At 37.4% G+C, this 22,042-nt stretch overlaps 1 protein-coding gene and 1 non-coding gene across 4 annotated transcripts; one reads left to right on the top strand and one right to left on the bottom strand.

Moving 5' to 3' along the window:
- The first annotated feature begins 4,079 nt into the window (after positions 1–4,079).
- Positions 4,080–21,736, top strand: LOC128675527 (uncharacterized). 3 transcript variants are annotated; one of them, XM_053754989.1, is made up of 8 exons: positions 4,080–4,205; positions 15,828–15,917; positions 17,291–17,576; positions 18,223–18,357; positions 18,687–18,806; positions 19,706–19,861; positions 21,041–21,142; positions 21,678–21,736. In XM_053754989.1, the coding sequence occupies exons 2-7, from the start codon at positions 15,911–15,913 to the stop codon at positions 21,129–21,131; spliced, it is 795 nt and encodes a 264-aa protein (XP_053610964.1). In that variant the 5' UTR covers positions 4,080–4,205; positions 15,828–15,910; the 3' UTR covers positions 21,132–21,142; positions 21,678–21,736. The 3 variants fall into 3 exon arrangements, with proteins under 3 accessions (XP_053610964.1, XP_053610963.1, XP_053610962.1); XM_053754988.1 differs by lacking the exon at positions 4,080–4,205 and adding an exon at positions 15,627–15,702; XM_053754987.1 differs by lacking the exons at positions 4,080–4,205; positions 15,828–15,917 and adding an exon at positions 16,800–16,927.
- TRNAH-GUG (transfer RNA histidin (anticodon GUG)) lies at positions 13,450–13,521 on the bottom strand. Its single transcript has one exon. It is a non-coding gene; the product is annotated as a tRNA-His (tRNA).
- Positions 21,737–22,042: the final 306 nt, after the last annotated feature.

Here is a 22,042-nt window from a genome sequence, read left to right as displayed (position 1 = left end):
CTTATTGTGGTCATAAGTCTGATTGTAGTGTTTTATATTAATTTCATTCTTTCTTATTCTCGTCGCAGAATAGGAATTCCTATTCTGCGTTTTTTATATTCCTCTTTAAAGAGTGGAAAATTGTATTGTCGTAGAACAAGATCCTATTTGGGTCGCCGAGGTCGGTGCGCCGGCGAAGTAAGTTATAGATGTACAGAACAGGTGAAACTGAATAAGTTGGAAGTGAAACTATTGTCTCTGCACTCTTTACTTTATAATCTTTGCGTCATGCAATAATTTACGTCAAACACGCGAGCTGATCATGCAAGTGGAATGTACCTCTATCATCATCAAAATTAGGTTCCCATTCTGCTTCGGTCCGACCCTGAACCCTGGCCAAGACACGGCAGACTCTTGTCCATGCAACCTAAATTGTACACTTCTATCTTCATTATTAGATTCCAAGTTAGTTTTCTGTGCTGCGATGTTGACCAAAACTCTTCGAAACTTATTTCTATCATTATAGCTATAAGGTTCTAAGTTGATTATCTTGCTGTAGAACGTACGGTAGACCTGAAGGCGCGTCTGACGTGCAAGGCATCGTTCCAATTGCTATGTGGAAATAGACGTCTGTCGTCGACGAGTACTGCCCACTGATTTCATTATGTGCGAAGAAATCTGTCCACAACAGATTCTACGGATTCTATGTTCAGCATCATTGATATCTTTAAAAAATTGTGAAAACTATGTGCCATCGAAGTACTTTAAGTTCTTACACAATATGACATTGAATCAAACATTAATATATTGGGACGAAGATAAATGTAGTATCTTGGCTGAAAGATACTAGTTTATATAAATTACTTAGCGATGCCAGGAAATCTCTTTATAGTTACAATATTTATGTATTTTTTTGTGATTATTTTATGACCACTTCTGATTAGTTCTTGCTTGGCACGTTTTGGCAAAGCATGCTGTCACATTACTGTCATTGTTACCATCGTATCGTTATCCAGCTCTCAATCTCTATGATACAACGCAACAATATTAACATTTAAAAATATATTATTCGGAAATGCGTTTATTGTTAGCCTGACAAACCTGATTTAAGATGCGATCATCTTAATAATAATTTATTTAAAAGAAATTTCTTTTAAATAAATTATAACGGTGTTTTTGTAAGTGAATCATTATTCTGGAATCATGGCCCTAAATATACAGCTTCCTTCTATTAGTGTTATTTAAATGTAATGTTATACGTGGCTTACATTTTTTAGTTAATTTAAATCTATGGCTAGAATATCAGTTCTACTGATTTTGCTAAAAACCAGAAATCAGGAGACAAGAGCATTACACACATTACATAAACGATTCCGATTACCGAATAATACATTAGCAAGAGCAGCCCCAACGGTGTTTTTGTAAAAGTGACAGTGCGCTGGCCGGGCGGTGACAGTGAGCGGTTCAGGGCCAGGGTTCTATTCCCGGCGGTGACTGCACGTCTTTGTTAGATTCGCGCGCGGTTACATCACCGCCGCACTTGCGATTTCATTTTCAGTTTTAACTAGGAAATAAATCGAGATTACTTTCATTCTGATTACTCTTGATAAAATAAAGAAAGTGTCTGATATTACGTAACTCTCTTTATAAGCTGTTCCTGGGATTCTGTTCTGGTGAGAAATATGCTTTATTCGTGGATGGAACATAAATATTGTAAATATATAGTTTAGCATTCGATATCAAAAGCAAAAGCCTAATTCTGAATGGTACCGATGTCACAAAAACCTTAATCCATATTTACTTAACAAACCTAGAAGAAGCCCTTATCTAATAAAACGTTAGAATAGTACGAGCACAAATAAAAGGGTCCAAAACTGGAAAACCTATAAATAGCCATAATAAAGATAGGCGCAAGATCACATCCGAAGGATTTGGTGAACAAAACGTTACTAAGCGGCAGCTTAGCCCAGCTTAGCGGACGCGCGCGACTGCCGCCACGTACAGGGGCTTACACGATCTCGACAGCAAACACTTTCGCAATATTACACTAATTACGTATGTACTCCTGTTAAACCCATTTTAATACTAGTACTGTACAGTAGACTTATTAAAATCGCGAGACATTTTATTAGAAGAAATGAGATCCAGGTCGGTTTAATTATCATGCATTGACTGTACTTACATACATGAATATCGGAAATACAAGATAAGTAGATACATTTAGACATTTTATAAATGTCGTATTAAATACAAATAACTACTTAGTTATTACTTACTTAAGTAAAGCTCGAATGGTCGATCTTGTTTTGTTTAACAACGTTGGGAGTTTGTATCGTTTTTTACTACTTTTTGAAATATTAGATAACATCTCGTCGTGTTATATTTCGTCAGAGATTAAAAATGGATACTGACGAATGTTACCCCTCGACAAGAGCTACGTCACGAACTCATTACGGGCCCCCAACGTGTGCACAAATTGAACACCAGCGATCTTCCAATCAGCCGGATGATTTGAATATCAAAAAATAATTTGCGTAGCAGAGGGAGATTTGTGGAGATTTCTTTATAAACAGATTACATTCTGTTGCCGTGCAATAAAATTGTAATACGTAACTTTAGACCAACTTCTAAAAATAAGGTGTTATTTTATTTTAATTTTTTTTCCTAATCCTGCCTGAATCTTACAGTAGTCACCGATTTATGATTTTTTTTTCTTTACAAGAAGGAACTACTAAGAAAGAAAGAAAGAAAAATTGTTTATTTGGATGTATCATTACACTAGTTAAATTTTTTACATACAAAAATTTTACAAAATGATACACCAAAACGGCCTTCTTCTTCTAAGAAAAGCTTTGTGTTGCGATTGGAAACATATAACATTTACACTATATTTTAAAATTAAATCCTCACTTCTGTAAAACAGAATCACTCCAAATTTGGTCAGAAATTCGACACTTTGATCCGACAACAGAGGCCTTGGCTGCGCGGACCTCGCTGTTAACGAAGGACGAAATTTAGTTCCCACTTGTAACGGAAAAGTGCCAGGCAGAAATTGGACTGTTTAAAAATGTGTAGTATATTCGCCTTAATTACGAATGTGGTGTGGTATATGGCCATTGATCAGCAGTACTGGCCAATGCAAATACATAATCTCAGTGACTATAACACACTTGAAAAGAAAAAATAATATTAGATAACATCTCTAGTAGTAGTAGTTTCTAGTGGTAGTATTTTCTTCCAAACAAATTGGGCTGAAACAGGGCGGTTTGAGTAGTCAATTTTTGGCCCATCTCTGCCCCCACTTGTAATAGATCCGCGGAGTTACTTAGCCGGTTTATGGGAGCACAATTATGCAAATTTCTGCCTTAAATTCATGCGCACTCCGACTCTAAGCTCTAAATTAGGATAAGGAGATTAGATAGCGTTATCCAGCAGTTAAAGCGAATTAACTGGGACAGTAACTCAATATTTAATAGCTATACTGAAAGTTGCAGGCGATAAAAGTAAACATAAGGGTTGCCCCTTTAGGATTCTACGTGCGTCGGGAGCATTCATAATAAGTTTTCACAATAATTTCAGTTTCGGGCAGATTTATAGTCAATGTACATTGAAGATTTACTGAGCTTCATTGGCCACGTAAATAGATATTCATCATTGTCAGTGTTATTAACCATTGAGGAGTAATCTCGTCGGGAGCTTCTTGGTGCTTGTCATGTACAATGACGTACATTTATCTGTAATAGTTCCAAGTAGTATGAGTGCCTCATATAATTTATTACTTGCAGACTTATTGAGTTAAGTTACGTACCTTAAATTATTTTGTTTGTTTCAGATGCATCGAGTATTATTAATAATTTATATCCAAGATGATGAACAGTTATGATAGCAACAGTCAAATGTATAAATAGAAAAAAAGCGACGACGCAAACTTCTCTCTAACAAAGCGACGACGCAAACTCTCTTGCTTTTAAATAACAATATATGAAACATTACTTACAACAAAGTCTTACAAGAACATTGTGTTCAAAGTATTTCGAGCTAAGGGTTCTTGGAAGTAGTGTAATAATAACCTATTTACGCGAGATCTGCATAAAATCCGATGTTAACTAGAGGTACACGCTGTGTCCGTGACCCGCCTCCGCCGTGGGTGGAACTGCGCCAAGCCGCCGCACCGTCTGCGAGATCTCTGATCCAATGCCACACATCTCTTGATCGAAACTAGAATTGTAAGTACAGATTTAGTAACAATAGAGTCGATTTAATACACAAAACTACTGATGAACTTTGAATTAGAACTCTAAGACCAATTCGGCGAAATAGTTATAGGTAAGTACTTCAGATACTTTTATTCTAACAATCGGTCAATTTTCACCTCGGAAAGGAATGACTATGTGTTTCCTTAATCTATTTGCTTGAATAATGTGGCGGTCGTCTCATAATTTTAAATGAATTGCACATAAGTAGATTCTTGGATAAGAATAAATTAAAAAATTAAAATCAAATCTGTTGATGTGTTAAACTCCTAAAAAACTTAGAATTATCTAATAGTTCATTCAATGGTGCATTAATAGAGAAAATATCAACAAACGATCAGCACTGTGACGTCAATCCAGCGCATGTTTTCTAGCAGATAATTTAGTGGAGCTGAAATATTGTGTTTACTGCACGTCGGTCCAGCGCACGTGTGCGATCAGAATATGAGCGGTTGCGACATGGCTCGCACAAATTAAAAAGAGAACATCTATTGTCTGTTACTGTCAGGTTACATTATCCTAACTAATATCCTAACTAATATAAATAAATGCGATAGTGTGTTTATTTGTTGATTTGTTGATGCTATATACTCAACCAATCTTCTTGAAATTTTGCATTAATGTTGTTTGAAGTATGGAGAAAGGGTAGTCAAAAGCTAATGTATTTACTAAGCTAGTATTTATAATGTTATTTTCCATGAATCAGTCTTTTTGGGATACATATTTATTTATTAAATTAAGAGTATTATGTGATGTCCACTAAATTAATTTTTTTTTATGAAGTATTAGTTATAGATTTCACAAACTTGTAGGTTACATGATTACAAATACAAATAATAAAACAAACATAAAATTACATTTTTAGGACAGGACAGAGAATTAAAAGTGAATTTCACAAATAAGGTAACCACTGTTTCCTTGGTAATTTGTACAGTTGGCGCAGCACCAATGACTTAGTTAGAATCCGCGATCTGACGTGCGCAGGGACCGCGCCAAACGCACTTTGCAGCTGTAATTTTTTTCTGATCCTGATTGAAAGTTACTTTCACAGTACACGATATAGTTGGCTAAAGAATGGAGCTCACGTCATCAGGAATGTCAGGCAAATGTCCATTACTAAGGTTTTGTGCTGAATGGATTATCTCCAGTAAAATTAATAAGAAAGTACATGAACATGAAATAAGAAATCTTTGGTAAGAGATATAGTAGATTTACAACTTTTATGATTAGTATAGCGTAAATAGATATTACGGTTCAATCTATGAGGTATTCTAGTAAGTAGATTAGGAAAACAAGAACTACTAAAAATCTTTATACTTTGTTCAAGTACTCGTGAGAACAAAACAGTTTACGCTGGGTAAGATTTATTTTAGCCGATGTTTGTACAAGACAGCCAAAGACAATAAACCGTGATACAAGACGAGGACGGTCCTTTGTGCCTGCATCTGAGGCAAGTCTGTATAAGGGTTATATTTAAGGCGACTGTGTTGTTTAATAAATTACGTACAAGCAACATAATGTTTATCTTAATTCCCGCTGACCGGTGTTGGTCTCTTTCCAAGATTCTTACAAAAGTGTCCACGTCACCTCAAAGCTGACACTCGCTAACGCCTCAGAATCCCAAACGAATTTTATCACAATTTCTCTGACAAGAAGAACATTTTGGCATCTGCTTCGTGGGAAGTCGTCAGATTGTGATCTTTTGGCAAAAGTTTACGGATTAATTTGCTGTTTATTCCCATTGTTGCTCACGCTATGTCCCTCATTGGGAGGTATCGGGTAATTATAACTCCCCTCCGTCTGCCGTTGCGATATGAGTAGTAAAATAATGGGACCTAATGATGAGACCTTAATCTAATATTTATGAAATAGCTTGATGAAAACCTACAATTTCTGGTTATGGCGTTATTCTTTGTTACGTCAGTACTTAACTAACCCCAGTGACGGCGGACCTTGGTAACACGAACCGAAACGTCTGGGGAATAAAAAAGATATGTGCGCGTTTAATATTAGTACATATATAATAACGTCAGTCCTTTTTTTCTAAAATGGGAGATAGGGCTTGAGTGACAATGGGAATCTTTCGCCCTCTTCTCAGCTTAGCTGAATTTACTTCGAATATTAATGCCGCTTGCGAAATGACAAATCAGATCTTAATGATCACGATTCCAAATTACTTTAGACGTCTTATTTTCGTTGGTGTTTCAAAGAATAAATCGCTGAGTGAAAGGAAAAAGGCGTGTCTAAAGACATTAGTCGGATTTTGAGAACAAAAATGAGGGAGGGTTGATTTGTTATGTAAACGAGGCGCTGATTGCTCTAAAGCCATTTATTTCCTCTTCTTCTCATTAGTTACTGTCTATTGTTTTCTGGTCGACTGCTTTCCTTCAAGATGTTACTCTTCGTTTTTTTTAAATTTATTTACATAATCACTTTATTACAACAATAAAGTGATGAAGTGGCGTTGGGCTTAGAATAGTGTCACCACATTTTTACTGTGGGTATCAATGCAAGTCTAATGATTATTTTTCTATTGAAAACTGTTGAGGAATCAATCAATCAATCGTCAAGGAACTTTTTCTTCACAATAATACTATAAATATAATCATGTAATCATTTCATATCCGCTAACACCAATAGGGGAAAATTGATTCGAGTATATTTCCTGACATAAATTTAGTAAAGGAACGTATTACAGTAAGCTATGTCTGAAACCTGACCTCAAAGTGTGAGACCACGTCGTTAGACTGTACCCGAGGCCATAAAGCCCATATTCTGACTCCAGGCTGGTCTGGCGAAACTCATTCGGTTTATATGACGCGAGGGTCATTTAAAATCTCATCCAGCAGCGGATGCGCCATCAGCGGGTTAATTAAGTCCCTTGGGGTCAGTGGGGAGTGGGGAGGTAGGGGGGGGGGATGATGGAGCCTGTGTTGTATGTCTATCTGTCTATTGGACAACGCGAGCTTATATAGGCACTAGAACTACCCTCCAGATTGCTGAATATGATGACAGGTATTCTGAGGATCCTGGTGATTGCGGTAAAATAAATGCTATAGTAATAAATATATTAATATAGTGGCGAGTAGGCACTGTCATGCATCGCTACTGTGATAGCCGGCCAATGACCCGCGGGCCGTGCTACGAGCTACGATGTGGTCGAGGCATCGTCTATTGTCTACGCGAGGCAACCATCTTTGATTTCGACCCCACTGTTAGCGAAAAAAGTGTCAAGCGGGAGTCGGCATAGTTATGCATATGATAAGAAATTTTGTATTGTTTTAGTTACTCAAAAATACACCAATGATCGCATGCAAGTTTTTATTTTTATACTTCCCTTGTCCAGTCTCAATAATAGTAAGTGTTAGGATACCTAGGACACCTCGCACTTCAATATTTAATATAATAAGTCTATGATATTTCCACACGATGTTTCATGACAGTTATTGATATTTGAAATGTTGCCAAGTGGAAAAAGTTTATTAGTTAATGCTCCTACAATACCAACACTAACACATATATTACAATATTAAGTTACATTAAGTATATACATTATAGAAACGTTTTACATACTTAAGTGGCATTCTTATTTCTCATCATGAAATAAAATTTTATTTCATAATTTCCATTGACCTAGTAACAACAAGTACCTAGATATGCTGAGAGTATCATTTTATTAACTAACATTGCTTTTCTCTCACAAAACAACCCGTATATTTATTATTTTCAAAAAGAGCCTTTTTTCAGACAAAGAGTCGACGAAACAATATGAAAAATAATCAGTAAAATATAGCTGCTGTGGTTTATTAAAATCTCCGTTTTCGAGGAATCATTTGTCGTCAGTTGGCAACAGTTGACTTTTATTTATATCTTCCTGTGAAGTGCGGTGACGTGTGTTAGTGACAGACGCGGCAGGTTCAGGGTTTGTGGAGGTGACTGTCACGGCTGATGTGGCTGCCCTGATAGCTCATATGCTGCCCACTATGTCGCATTTTGAGCTTCAATCTCATAGGAATCTGTTCTATTGCTGGATAGAAAAGACAAAGCAAAAGTCTAGCACTGGACATTGTATATTATGTTAATTTATATATGTAATAAATTATGTAATATATGTTAATTTATGAGTTACCTGCTGATTCTCAAAGCTCACGATGAAAGATGTCTGGTCTCTGAGGTTACCCCAGGCAAATTTCTACAAATATCACACCTATTACCTAATTTTGTCAAAATTTGTTCCGTGGTTTAATTATGGAAGCGTAGATAACTTGCAGACGGATTTTCGCATTTATAACATTAGTATGGAAGGATAGTTTTGGAATAGTATGGATCGATTTTATAGTGTGTAGCTGTACTCCAGCAATCTATTGAACTGTCGGTCAACAGAAACCCAAATAACTTTTCGCCAACAGAACACACCACTGATTGATTCATCAATAGAATTTTTCAAGCTCGAACTTTCGACCCAAATAACGTTTGGTCCATGAATTATTTTCCAAGAACGGCATTACTCATGTACCGGTTATTAGTTATTTTCGACTCTTACCATCACTAATGTAGTTACACTAAGAGAAACCTTAATTTATCCATGGCCATATCACCGCCGGAGATGTTTCAGAGTCGGGCGCGATATTTTAATATTTCCTCGACTGCAGTATGCTTAGAAATAATTTATGTCGCCTGAAGAGGTTTCAATCCCGGCGCCGCCATCTTGTTTTAAAAATCTTTGGAGAAAAGTAGAGGTGTTATTCAGAATTTTTGTGTGATACTTAATGTCATCAGATCTCTCTCTTTATGTATAATAAATGTCTTTATACTACATTAACACAAACACAACAACACCAAGTCTCTCCCTGGTGTGATACAATGATATTATACTCTTGGTTTTGTAATATCACAGATTAGACAATACTTCCAGTGATATTATCAACGTATCATACGAGGGCGAGATCTGGACCAGGTCTCGCTGGACCAGGTCACCAGGTGATCTGTTGTTCAGATTTTTGACAGTTAGTGCAGTCGCCAGATCTCCACAACCATAATCACTCTCACTGTAGTACCTATTCAAATATTAAGTATCCTTCCTAGTTAAACTGTGTAGATAAATAATGATGATTTTAATTTGATTTTGATTCTCAATTATAACTCCCAATAGGAAAATTCTTCTCATTGTGAAAAATGAACTTTGACTTTCGAAATTAGGTCCGATCAGCAGCCGGCCTGGGAGAGTAGAGAAATGGTAATTACTTACTATGTATGTTCTTACTGCATATAGATTATTGCAACCTGCTCTATTTCATCGTACAAACTTTCTGTAAAAATTTGGCTGATCTTTAAAAGCCCGCCTGTATAGTAATGTCTACAGGCGTGACTAAATTCTGTAGTAATAGTTTTCTGTAAACAAAGTAATAGGTTCTAGATACCTAATTCTCTTTATCCTGTTCCGTAAATACTCTCATTTCCTCGTTCTCATTTACCAGACCTTACGTACGCGTATTAAATATAGTCCTTGTTATAATTAGGATGATCCTACTCCTACGAATTTGCTCGCTTAATCAGCGCAGCTTTATTTCAATATAACAAAGACTGGAATCGCGTGCAGGTTTTGTCAGGTAGTCGATACGGCTACCATGCGCAGTAAGTGCAGACAAGTTGGAGGACTGGTCGAGTGAAAAGTCGGGTGCGGCCTTAGCAACAGTCAGCTGATAATTTTTTTGTAGGACTATTGATTATTTATAGTTTGCCTCCGTCCTTTATGTTGTAACGTACTTTTGCATTCTGTGTTTAGGGTACGGAACAGCTGTTTCTTTGTGTGAGGAATGTAACCGTACAGTACAAACACCACTTGATTGTTGCTACGATCAAGTGCATGAATGTTTTGTGTTGCTACTAGTCAAAAGATAACTCTGAAAGGAGTTAAATATATTTATTATGGTTTAGATATATTATGGATGCTTGATAGATTAGAAATCGAGGTGTGTACAGCGGATACTTGCTCGTACACTCATTATTAGCTGTCTCCGTGAAAAAATAAGTTATATCCTACCACCGAGAACTATATTCGGACAGAGTACCTATACTTTGTATAGATATATATAAACTTATACAGAAAGCAAATTGACGTACCAACACAGGCGGGCGTCTAGTGTGCTGTTCGTACAGTGGCACGTCGCGCTCTACCACTCGATCATGATCGCTTATGAATGTTTTTGGCAAAGAATTCTGAATATTTTGTAGGAAAATTTCTAATTTACCCAATTATATAAATTAGAATTTTCCTCAGTCAACTTGTTATTTTCCTCTTAGAATATTCAACATCGAAAATCAACAAAAACTAAACATCCTTATAAGTACTATAACTAAAATGGAAATATACAAAATCATATTACAGTATGATGGCGAATGTTTCTGTGGTCGAGAAATTAGACGAGAAAGATACTGGAATTTTTATAAATCTATTTCTGTCAAAATCTTTACTTACGTCCAACAGATTTTGAAATTATCTTAAATTATGAATACATAAGAGGGTAAATTAAGACTGAAGATGGAAATGAGTTGCAATATCAAAGAGTCACCTCCCAAATTATCAGGGGGTGTTTAAAAGTGAAGCTGTCAGTGTTGCGGTACAGTCGGCGACACAACTCATTGATAATATCGATCTTCCTAGAAATAAAGTGGTTGATTAGTTACAGATCAAACTCACGTGGGTACCACGCACGTCTTCATCATTTGCGGCGTAGACACAGCCCAGAGTCCCGAGTTGAAGGTCACGTTTATCTAATATGTACCTACTGGGTTTATTGTGGAAATGAGCATGAGCTCCTCGCATGAAAATAATCTCCAGTTTACAGTTATTTTCCTTTGTAGTCTGCTCACGAGATGAGATGCATTGCAATAATGGATAATATCGAAAATGAAGAATTAGAGTGAATTTTGTCGCCGCCGGTACGAGGGAGGGTGTCACACGCGCCGTTTCTTGACAAATCACCAGCGAAGTATTTCTGTTCGACATTTACGACTTTCTTTCCCTATTTATGGGTTAATTATAGTTAATTTCTACACGGGAAAGTGTTTATTTTATGTTTCGTTAATGTCTTTACATTTATTTTCACCTAAAAGAACTCCGGATTAGGATACAGTGGGGGGATTAGCCTCGCTTACACGGCTGTGTTCTTTGTATAAGCTTTAAGTTCATTTGTAATTTAATTTATACGATTACTTCTTATCTTGGACGTAAAAAAACATTTTCTCTTTTATTAGATTTGAGTAAAAAATGGTTGTAGTGAAAACTTTTCGAAGTCCCTTCTTAATATGCGAAAATCAATATTGGCAGGCGGACAGATCACAAAGAACCGTCACGAAACACTCATCCTTCGGCTTTCCTTTTCATTTCCTCATTCTAATCCTTCCTGTCAATGTTTTACCAGCGGTATAGAGGGCGCTCATATCGCGTTTGGCAAATATTGACGAACACCGGCGGCGGTAATAACGACCCCCTTTTATATCTGTGAGATAAGCGACACGCAGCACAGATAAGTAGAGCACCCTCAGGGTGGTTGCATCAGTTAATTTAACCTGCGCGCCGCAGTCGTTTATGTAAAATTTAATAACGTAGGTAGTTTGCAGTTTTTCTGCGCAGGTTACTGTTAACGTCAAAGTTAACTGGCGCAGCACACCCTGAAGAAGAACGTCTGCTAGCCACTCGTTCATACAAAATAGAAAATGCTTTTAAAAACCTATATATGAATAGAAAGATATCAGCTTTAAAATTGAGTTACAAGATTCCACCTGAACACACTATTTACACACACAGCATCTATTGAACTTGCAATGTTACACACATTGCAAGTTAAATAGATGCTTGTAAAAACCATAGGAACGCGTCTCAATTCAAAATTCTTATGGTAATTACTACAAGGATTTTTAAGTTTAGAAATTATTAAAAAAAGTATCACGATTGCATATTCAATACTAAGGTAGGCACCTACGGCAATGAACCGTGACGACGCGTGAGGGGCGAAGAAAATGTGATCCCAAATTTGTGTGTGAGGTAGGCGAACGAAGGAGAAAAGCATTAGGTCGGAGGTACGTATTTTTGCTGGCAGGAGGAAACCTCGCTGTTAAATCCTGGATGAAAAGCAGGAAATATAAAAGGAGGCATGTAGAGGAAATGGTTCAATTGAGCCTTCTAGCAACATACAAATAAGCAACTATAGCGAATTCGTGCAGCCGTTCGCTACACAATTAAGCAACACATTTAGATATCGTATTTCACAGCTAGGACTTCTACATAAAGTGGGGGCTTTGAATGGCAGCCGTGTAAACCGATGTCATAAAATACAGCGCACACAAAGAAATTGACAACCCAAAAAAATAATAATCTCGTGTCAGGCGGGCGCGGCGCTAGCGAGGCGCGCGCGCGGGGCGCGGCGCCGGGGGGGGCCGTATCGACCAGGCGCGGCCTTGGCAATGAGCGGCGCTATTTATAGAACCAGCTACTAGGGTGAATTTCATCATTACAGGCTTTTTTTTATCTTTTAGGACAATTGGTTGTGTTTGTATTTTAGTGTCTTTTAGACTAGGCGGGCTAGGCTTTAGGCTAAAAACATATTTTTGCATGTATGTTTGCACTTAATATAATTCGACTCAAAAGTTAAAATAATTGTGATGAATGTATACAGTGAAAACACATATAGTGAAAATTATTACATGCATCTATGAATTATTATAACTTACCTCAGATATTCATAGATTGATGTTGGAGTATCAGTACTCAGTACGCTATTATATATAGAATCGGATTCGAGACTTCTATGCAACGTCTGCAAGCGGTGGTGGTGTAATGGTTAAGACGCCCGCTTTGGATCGAAAGGTCCCAGGTTCGAATCCTACTCATGCCACATGAGTTTGTATACCAATCTGACTCATGTATAGTAGTTTTCATCCATCACCACTTGCTTCCGGTGAAGGAAAACATCGTGAGGAAATATGCACACTTGTGTGTGCAACGCAACGGAGAAGGCAATGGCAAACCACTCCATTACTAATGCCAAGAAAGTTGTTGTGTGTGTTTAATTCCACGAGCACGACCCTCAGCCATGAGGAATACGACTATGAAGAAGATGCAACATTTACATGATAGAAGTCTCGAATATTTACATGACATGTACACACACAAAGTACACAGACAAAAATAAAGCTTCGCCGTGATAGTTTTCACTGCCGTGACCAGGATTCGAACCTGGGTTACTACGGCCACAACGTAGGGTCCTAACCACTAGACGATCACGGCTGTCGAAGCTGGTGTAAGTAGCAATGAAATAAACTGTCACTTTAACAAATTCGGCGGTGGGGTAACTCTCGTAACTGTATTGTAAGTATTCCGATCAACCGAGTCACGGACGGTTGCTCCAGTTTACGTAAAAAGTGTTATTTTGTGAGATAGGTACTAACAAAAAAAATCACAATTGTCAACGGTCAGAGTAAATGTTCTAACATTATGGGGCACTATAGAGATAGTTGTAGCAGATGTTCCTTCTTCATCCAAAAGAAACCTTATGGGTGAAGAAGGAACATTGTTACCTATATGAAAGTACATAATCATTGTTACATTCATGCTTGATATCCGAATAAACATGTTCTTCATTTATCATTTATAATTTTGAAATTTCCCCAGCGATTCTCAGCCAATACAACTTGATTGAATTTGTCAAGGACCCGCCAGCTTTGTCCGTGGATACCGTGATCCAGATCGGTTTTATTAAATTAACTTGATGAAATTCTTTGTATTTTATATCACACTGATTAATAAATAATTACAAAATGTATTATCGTTGCTAAATAATGACAACATTATACAAACATTCCATTTACCACAAAGAAAGTACATACAGCTGACAAATTATATTTGAAGTAACGTAGATAGGACTTTTAGCGGGTCATTGTACAATAAAATAAATTACATGACGAAAATTTTTAATTAAATAAATAAATTATATTTGTGAATGTTATATTAAATCAACTAAATGTTTCTGTTTCCAACAAGATAATTATTTCTTTTAAATACACTTCCCCATCAGGCGATATAGTTAAGTTGAACGTTTGTAATACATTGTACATTTAATCTGAAGCATTGCTGCCGTTACAAAGAGGGGCCGTAATGAGTTTAGCAGTTCGGCGGCGTCTGCTCCCAGTGGGCCCCTGACTTTCTGCCCTAGCTCTAACGTACCTCGTTCATCAACAGTAGGAGTCAGTAGTACCTATCATAATTCTAATTAAGATGACATGTATACTTTTCAAAATTACAAATACAAAAGTCTGTTTCTTTTTCACGGCTAAACAGCTCTGCTGGGCCAGTTTTTGTTGAAATGTGGATTATATATGTGAAATCAAATATAGTTTATCGTGGGTATAGCCGGACTTTACAAGATAATTTAATTACTTATAACATCTTGATAAGTTCGTCTGTATTGTACAGTGTGACGATTATTCTAATGATTTTGTTCCTTACTAGTCGATGGTTTTAAAATGTAATTATTGGTCACTCATGCGGTACTGGAAAATGTTAGTAGTGTGCTATGGGAACTGAGCCGTGGTGACAGGAGGAACCGATGTTCGGCAGTAATCGGGTTTTCACATAAACACGCTTGCGAACATCGATCAGGAATTTAATTTCGGCATAATTGTGTTTTATGGTTGTGCGCGTTATTTAGTACAATTCGTATATTTACGATGGCTTGGAGATCATTTTTAAACCACTGTAATAGCTGCTTTTATTACGCAGAAGTAATTCGGTTTGAAGGAAAGGAATAACAACTGCCTCGGTTGATGTGAAGTTAATATGATTTACACGAAAAATATATTATACGTACGAATTATGTTATATGTCAATTATTGCGTTTATTTATTCATACGTAAAATATACTTACATTACATAAACGCTAATATACAAATATTTTGACTTGGAGTACATCAGTCAAATCATTACGTTCATTAGATCCAAGCGGCTCGTCCCGCTTTCGCTCGATTAAACCATATTAAATGATACACCTAAATCTTCCTAAGGAATCACACTATCTAATTTTTAAAAACCCACATCAAAATCCGTTGCGTAGTTTTAAAGATCTAAGGTTGAGTTGCACCGTCAACCTCGACGTGCGACGTTTAGACAAAGTGTGCAACCCACCCTAAGCATACATAGGGGCAGAAATACAGCGGGAAGCGATTAACGAGCAGAAAATGTAATTTTACTTTTTACTGTAAAATATTTTGTGGAGTCGATAATCGAACACAATAATTTGGAAATGATTGCAATCGTGTCAAGATTTGTTTCCGCCGAGACGTGGCGAATCCTTCGAGCCACGAATTGGTAAACGCTTGAAAATTAATGAACGCACAGTGGAGAGGGCGAGTCGACGCGGGCGGTGGCGCTGCTCTCAAATTGCGGAGATGAAGATTGATGCTTATTGTTTAGGTTTTCCTGTTTACTTATCTGTAACAATAGATTTATAATATTTTATAATTAGCAACTTTAATTAATATATTGCAGATACAAAAGAGTCCTTCATTCGGCTAAAAATAAGTAGTCCTTGTTTTCAGTCACTGTCACGGAGAAGCAGAGCGCGGAGTTCACGCTGTGTCACGAGTTTGAAATTAGTCAATACTAGGTTTCAACCATATAAATGGACCGTGAGTTAATTTCTATATACTTAGGTCTAAATGTTTTGCAAGTTAATGGGATCACTTAAGTAGATATGTGTGCTAACAGAGTTTCTGCTATTTTTATTTATTAAAATAATCACTTATGCATGAAATGTAAGTGCACAAAATCTTTTACTTTACTAGTTATTTAATGATAAACAAAAGTTTATGAGAGGGTTCGTTTGTTTTGTTTTGTTTCTTCAAAACAAAAGATCTCCGTTTGACTAGGTATAAGAGATTTCTACATTAGTCCGCCGTTGTTATGAATCTTTCACGTATTCATTTTAATTTTACACTACTACTTATTTATCGTATAAAAAGTTATTACAAATAAACAAGAACTCATAGAGCCTATCTATAAAGAAATTACTAGAGCAGGGCCGCTAGTAACTCGTAAGGAAAATAAATTCATAAGTCAGACGCTTCCCGCGGACTCTTATAAATCATCCGTACAAAAAATTAAAAATAAATCTCTTCCGTTCAAATCCACGCTCCGCCGCCCCCCTTCACCCCATGCCCCGGGCGCGCCCGTCCCTGCGCCGGCCCTGAGCCGGAGGTAGCATCGATCGTTCGCCGCCCGGCAACAACGATAGTGCTTATGTCACTTCTGTTTTATTCAATTATTCAACAGACCCTCCAGGACTCTGTTAGAACATAAATTGTGCATCTGCATGTGCATCATGTGCCATCATGAAGTTTATTATTGATGGTGGATCGGAAATGATCAGAAAATATATATTAGGTACTTACATAAAAGTGAAATTCGCGTTTCGAATATCAGCTTTATTAATTACTACAAAATATAACTTAAAGATATTTCCGTTCTATACTTCATTTGGTTTCCATTTTTCTCGCCACTTTCTAGGCGTAGCATTTCGTTACATAAAAACAATGAGTTTGCCGCGCGTAAAACTATTAATAGGCAATTACAGCATTTTGTTAATAAAACACACCTACTGTGCTCTCACCGGTCATGCAGCTAGCCTTCATAGCATTATGTAAGTACCTATTGTACATTACTTTGATTAGTTAAAGTGCGGTTCGTGTGTCAGGCTAAAGTTTGGAAAACATTCTGGCCATGCCGCCGATCGCAACTGGTCCTAATCGACCGGGCAAACCCAGAAAGTGCTGCCCTCATGGCATAAAGTAAGATATGCGTCCGCTGGTTTGACAATACATGTAATTACGGATGTTGACTGCGGAGAGGAGGAGAAACTATAGGAAAGTAGGACCTGGGCTCTGAAGCTTGTTGGCTGAGGAAGTAACCGGGAACGCGTTCAGATTAAAATAAAAAGTTGCATTTAATCAGCACCTTTTAAAGAAAGGCGTACTTCATTGCTTTTAATGAAAAACGTTTACAGGTGTTTCGTTCGTGACATCGAGGAAGAGTTTCATCTCCCATCGCGATAAGAACTGTGACCAAGAAGACCCTCGCATTTTGGAGGAGTTGAAACGTCGCAGCAACCACGACAACCTGATCAGAGCCTTCAAGCCGTTCAAAATACTGCCGGAGCACATCAACCCGCGCGTTCAGCGACCTCATCCCGTGGTCATACCGATGCAGAAGCTGAACCAGACCACTGTGGCGCCGCCCGGACTGACGCCATACAGAAGAAAATATGAATTCGGCACGAAACGTCATAAAAAGTAATATTTTCTTTCAAATTTAAACAATGACCCCTCCCACAGACGTATATATCAACTTCAAGGCCTCTCCTCTTACGGGTGTACTGGAAGAGATTTCAACTGAAATAAATAGAACCTTTGTACTTGTTCTTGTTGTAAGTACAAAATTATTCTTGTAATATATGTGTCCATAAACCAACAAACAAATACATTACTAAGCAATAAACCATTCTTTACTACATAATTATTTAATATGGAAGTTTGTTAACCTTCTGATGACATGTGCCATTGCTGGGCCAAAGCCGGCCCCAGGAAAAGTCTGGCCATGCTGTCAAAAAATTTATGAAGTCATCCCGCCATCTACTCCTTGGTCTGTTTCTACCTCTCCGATGATCTGGCACTGCAGTATGTCGAGATTTACTTAGGCCAGATAGCATCCTTCGACAACAGGCAAGTTCGAGAAATCGACCGCCGTACCGGCAATGTCTGTAAGAGCTTCTGGTTTATGAGGGAATTATGGAAGGGCACCCTGATGTACTTAGGTACCGATACTTACAGGCTGAAAGGGACTGGGCGGTGCACGTCTGTCGCATGCGGCCTGTACGGTGGACAACATTAGCCTGTATGTATGTCAATTTGTAAATAAATAAAGTGTGTGTTAGCACAGGTATTCGAACCGCGATGTGCCGGAGAGAGCATCGCGGCACAAGATGATTGAGATCGTGGAGCAAGCCATCTACGGCGCGCAGTACCGCCTGAAGGACGTCGAGCCCATCGTCAACAAGTATGTGGATTTGGCCGAGTGAGTACTCCTCTTGTTATATTACTGCTTCAAATCACACTAAGACTAACTAAATAAAGCATTTTTATGCTATTGAGCAAGCAAACAGACGTGAGGATAAATGATTTTAGGCATACTTACAGGTAAATGTAGCGTAATTAATTTTTAGGTTAGGTTAGTTATACTTCAAATAGTTATGCATAAGAACGTTATGCTTAAAAATCACTATGACATAATACAGTATGCTATATTAAATAATGGCTTATTTTTTTATGCTTATAGATAGAGACCACACGCATTGCGTCCGTATCTGTCAAGTTCGTTTTGATAACTATGTTTATTAAATATAGGTTCCGTATCAGCTTTATATTCAAGCGGATGGAAACGATCGAGTTGGAATTGGAGTACATTTACTCGCACATGTATAATGCTGGTCACCTGTGGGATGCCTGGAGCGGCGCTAAGATGAGGTAACACATGTATAATGCTGGTCACCTGTGGGATGCCTGGAGCGGCGCTAAGATGAGGTAACACATGTATAATGCTAGTCACCTGTGGGATGCCTGGAGCGGCGCTAAGATGAGGTAACACATGTATAATGCTGGTCACCTGTGGGATGCCTGGAGCGGCGCTAAGATGAGGTAACACATGTATAATGCTAGTCACCTGTGGGATGCCTGGAGCGGCGCTAAGATGAGGTAACACATGTATAATGCTGGTCACCTGTGGGATGCCTGGAGCGGCGCTAAGATGAGGTAACACATGTATAATGCTAGTCACCTGTGGGATGCCTGGAGCGGCGCTAAGATGAGGTAACACATGTATAATGCTGGTCACCTGTGGGATGCCTGGAGCGGCGCTAAGATGAGGTAACACATGTATAATGCTGGTCACCTGTGGGATGCCTGGAGCGGCGCTAAGATGAGGCCACACATCAAAATACCTTGCCCTTATTTGTACACAAAACTATTTGTCGTATTGTGTGTGCGTTGTTTGTGCTCGTTTCGGAATAAATGTCTATTTGACCGAAGTTTAGTTGAGTGTTGCTTACTAATCTTATTTTAAATATTGATGTAACTTCTTGCACACTGATCACTTTATCTGTTGGGTAGATATTGATTGAGTTGAGAATCACGCTCATATGTTAAAGTCCGATCGAGTCGAGAATTCTCGTTTTGTTAAAATTAAAACTTCTGTGTGTTAATTAATTTATATTTCCTCTACTTACTGCCCGCAGTTCCGACCGTGATAGCCTACATTTAAGCTGGTCTATTCCAATTTTTATCGAAATCGGCCCAGCGGTTTAGCCATGACAACAGACTTTCGAATTTATATTAGTACTGTGGACGAAATTTTCTTCAATTGCCAGGGTGTTCCTCTACATCGTGTACTACGAAATGGTTCTGATGAAGAACGTGGACGTGCAGTACATGGTGGACCTCCTGTTCAAGATTCACGAAGAGGAGCAGAGGAAAATGGCAGAGTACCTCAAACAGTCGAGTATCAATAATAATTCAGGAATCCCGTGAGTTAGCTACAACGTCTGGCATGGACGTATAAAAAAAGTTCAAATAAAATAAATCTTTTTTTATACGTCCAGGACGTCTCGAATATTGAAATTGACATCGGGTATCTGAAATTCGGGGACACTAACCATTTTTCATGTCTTCACGCTCATAGGAATGGGTAAAAAATATGCTATGCGTGTCAAACTTATTTCCTCTAATTCGTAGTAGTCTGCACCGTCGAATCATATATGCATCATTCAAAATCTGAATAGATCCCGTCATTATGACATCCACTTAACAAGGAGAGCAGGAGCTGTAGCTGTAGCGCTGCCGAATCATACTATGTTGTGCTACTATGAGTGCAATGCACCAGTCCACTCCAGTATATTTAAAAATAACAATTGTTACATGGATTTATTGTTTAAACAAACTGCACACAAAGATGAGTTCTTTATCACTTCACTATTACTGTATACATAAATATGTCACCACCAATTTGATTCTCACATTCTATGCATTTTTCCGTTTATCCTTGTTTGTCCTGATAACTCCTAAAAACGTTTATATATTTTGTCACAAACACTAACACTTGAGTATTGTTATTCTATAATCACAATTATCATATTACTTTGATAATAAGATGTACTTAAATAATTTTAAAATTTTATTTATACGGAGCACAGTGTTTGCGTTACGCCACCTAGCGGTCGATTCTTTTTGTCGAATAAAGCCATAACTTACTTGAAAATGGCGTAATATTCTACAACAATGCAACTAAGGTAATGTTATAAATGACCTATCTGCTCTGTGTAGATCATGACATCTGTCATTGTCAGATAAAAATAAAATAAAAATGTTTATTTTTGCGTTAACAATAATTTTACATTTGAACAAGTTGTGGGAACTTCTTATTAAGCAAAGTGCGCTTGTGCTAGGAAGCTCCGCTCTTTCATAACTAGTTATAAGAATATTTACCTAACTATATTTACCAAATTATAACTGTAAACAAGATTGATCTAAAATTTTTACAATAAATAAAATGTATGTGATTAACGTAGCCGTGCATTTAGTGAGCTTAAGTGGAGCTTATATGTATTCCTTACACTTTTCTGCGGTATATCCGCAGAAATGCAGAAAAGTGTAACGAAATCAAGCGACACCTCACACATGCCTGAGAATACGACGCTCCTTTCCAGGAGCAACACGACCGGACTGCCCTGGAACGCGACAGGCCCAGGGTCGCAGACGTGGTCGCCGGGACAGACCTTCCCACCAAGCGCTGGATAATTCTTCAAATAGTAAGTTCAACCAGGCAATGGAATACTTGACTTGGTTAACTGGAAGAAATCCCTTTCTGGGATCTGGGTCTTTCTACGCGTTTCTTTTTTATTTTACTGCTTTCTCTGTATGTGTTTTTTGTGCAATATAGAGTTTACAAACAAACAAATGCTCAATGCACTAGTGTTCCCATTTGCCCCGACTTCCTCCGTTACGTTGATGTCCGTAGACGTATCAACGAAGAGACTGTATGAAATACACTGATGTACGTTGACACGCTTCAATGTCAAAATCTATGTAAAACAATGCAGTACGAGGGAGCGGTGACGCGCTGCGCCGACGCAACGACTATTGCGACCGGGCCCTAATACTTTATTTGCCTGTTGAACAAGACAATAATAATATTATATATATATATATATATATATATAATAATATTATAATATTATATATATATATATATATATAATAATATTATATATATATATATATATATATATAATTGTGGATGTATGTTTTTTTAATGACTAATATTGTATTTCTGATTGTTTACAGCGTTCGCTTCTTGGCAGCTTATGATTTTTAAGATAATAAAAAGATAAATAATATTATTACACATGTGTACTTAAATTTGTATTAATTTACCACCATCATTATTCTTCAAGAATTGAAAATTTCAGTTGCATTGAAATGGCTAAGAACACTGGATTTAGCCATTCACCTTCAAACAAAAGAGATAATATAATAGCTCAAAATCAGTTTAGTTAGAGTACGATGCCAGACACTCAGACACATTATACTGTTAATTCCCCTTAATTTGAGCCAAGGATTAATTAATATTATAAAAAAAGTTGTTAAAATAAATTTAGAAAGAAAAAAAATATATCACAAATAATAATTTGCAACATTAATAAATTTGT

Source organism: Plodia interpunctella, chromosome 14 (assembly GCF_027563975.2).
Source record: "Plodia interpunctella isolate USDA-ARS_2022_Savannah chromosome 14, ilPloInte3.2, whole genome shotgun sequence".
In the NCBI taxonomy this organism is placed as follows: domain Eukaryota; kingdom Metazoa; phylum Arthropoda; class Insecta; order Lepidoptera; family Pyralidae; genus Plodia; species Plodia interpunctella.
Note: the sequence above shows the minus strand (reverse complement) of the source record. Positions and strands in the feature narration are given on the sequence as shown.

Coding starts and splice junctions, on each gene's coding strand:
- LOC128675527 (XM_053754987.1), top strand. CDS start 16,903: ATGCAGCTAGCCTTCATAGCATTAT. Junction 18,358..18,686: donor AAGTATGTGGATTTGGCCGA/GTGAGTACTCCT, acceptor TATTAAATATAG/GTTCCGTATCAGCTTTATAT. Junction 18,807..19,705: donor TGGAGCGGCGCTAAGATGAG/GTAACACATGTA, acceptor TTCAATTGCCAG/GGTGTTCCTCTACATCGTGT.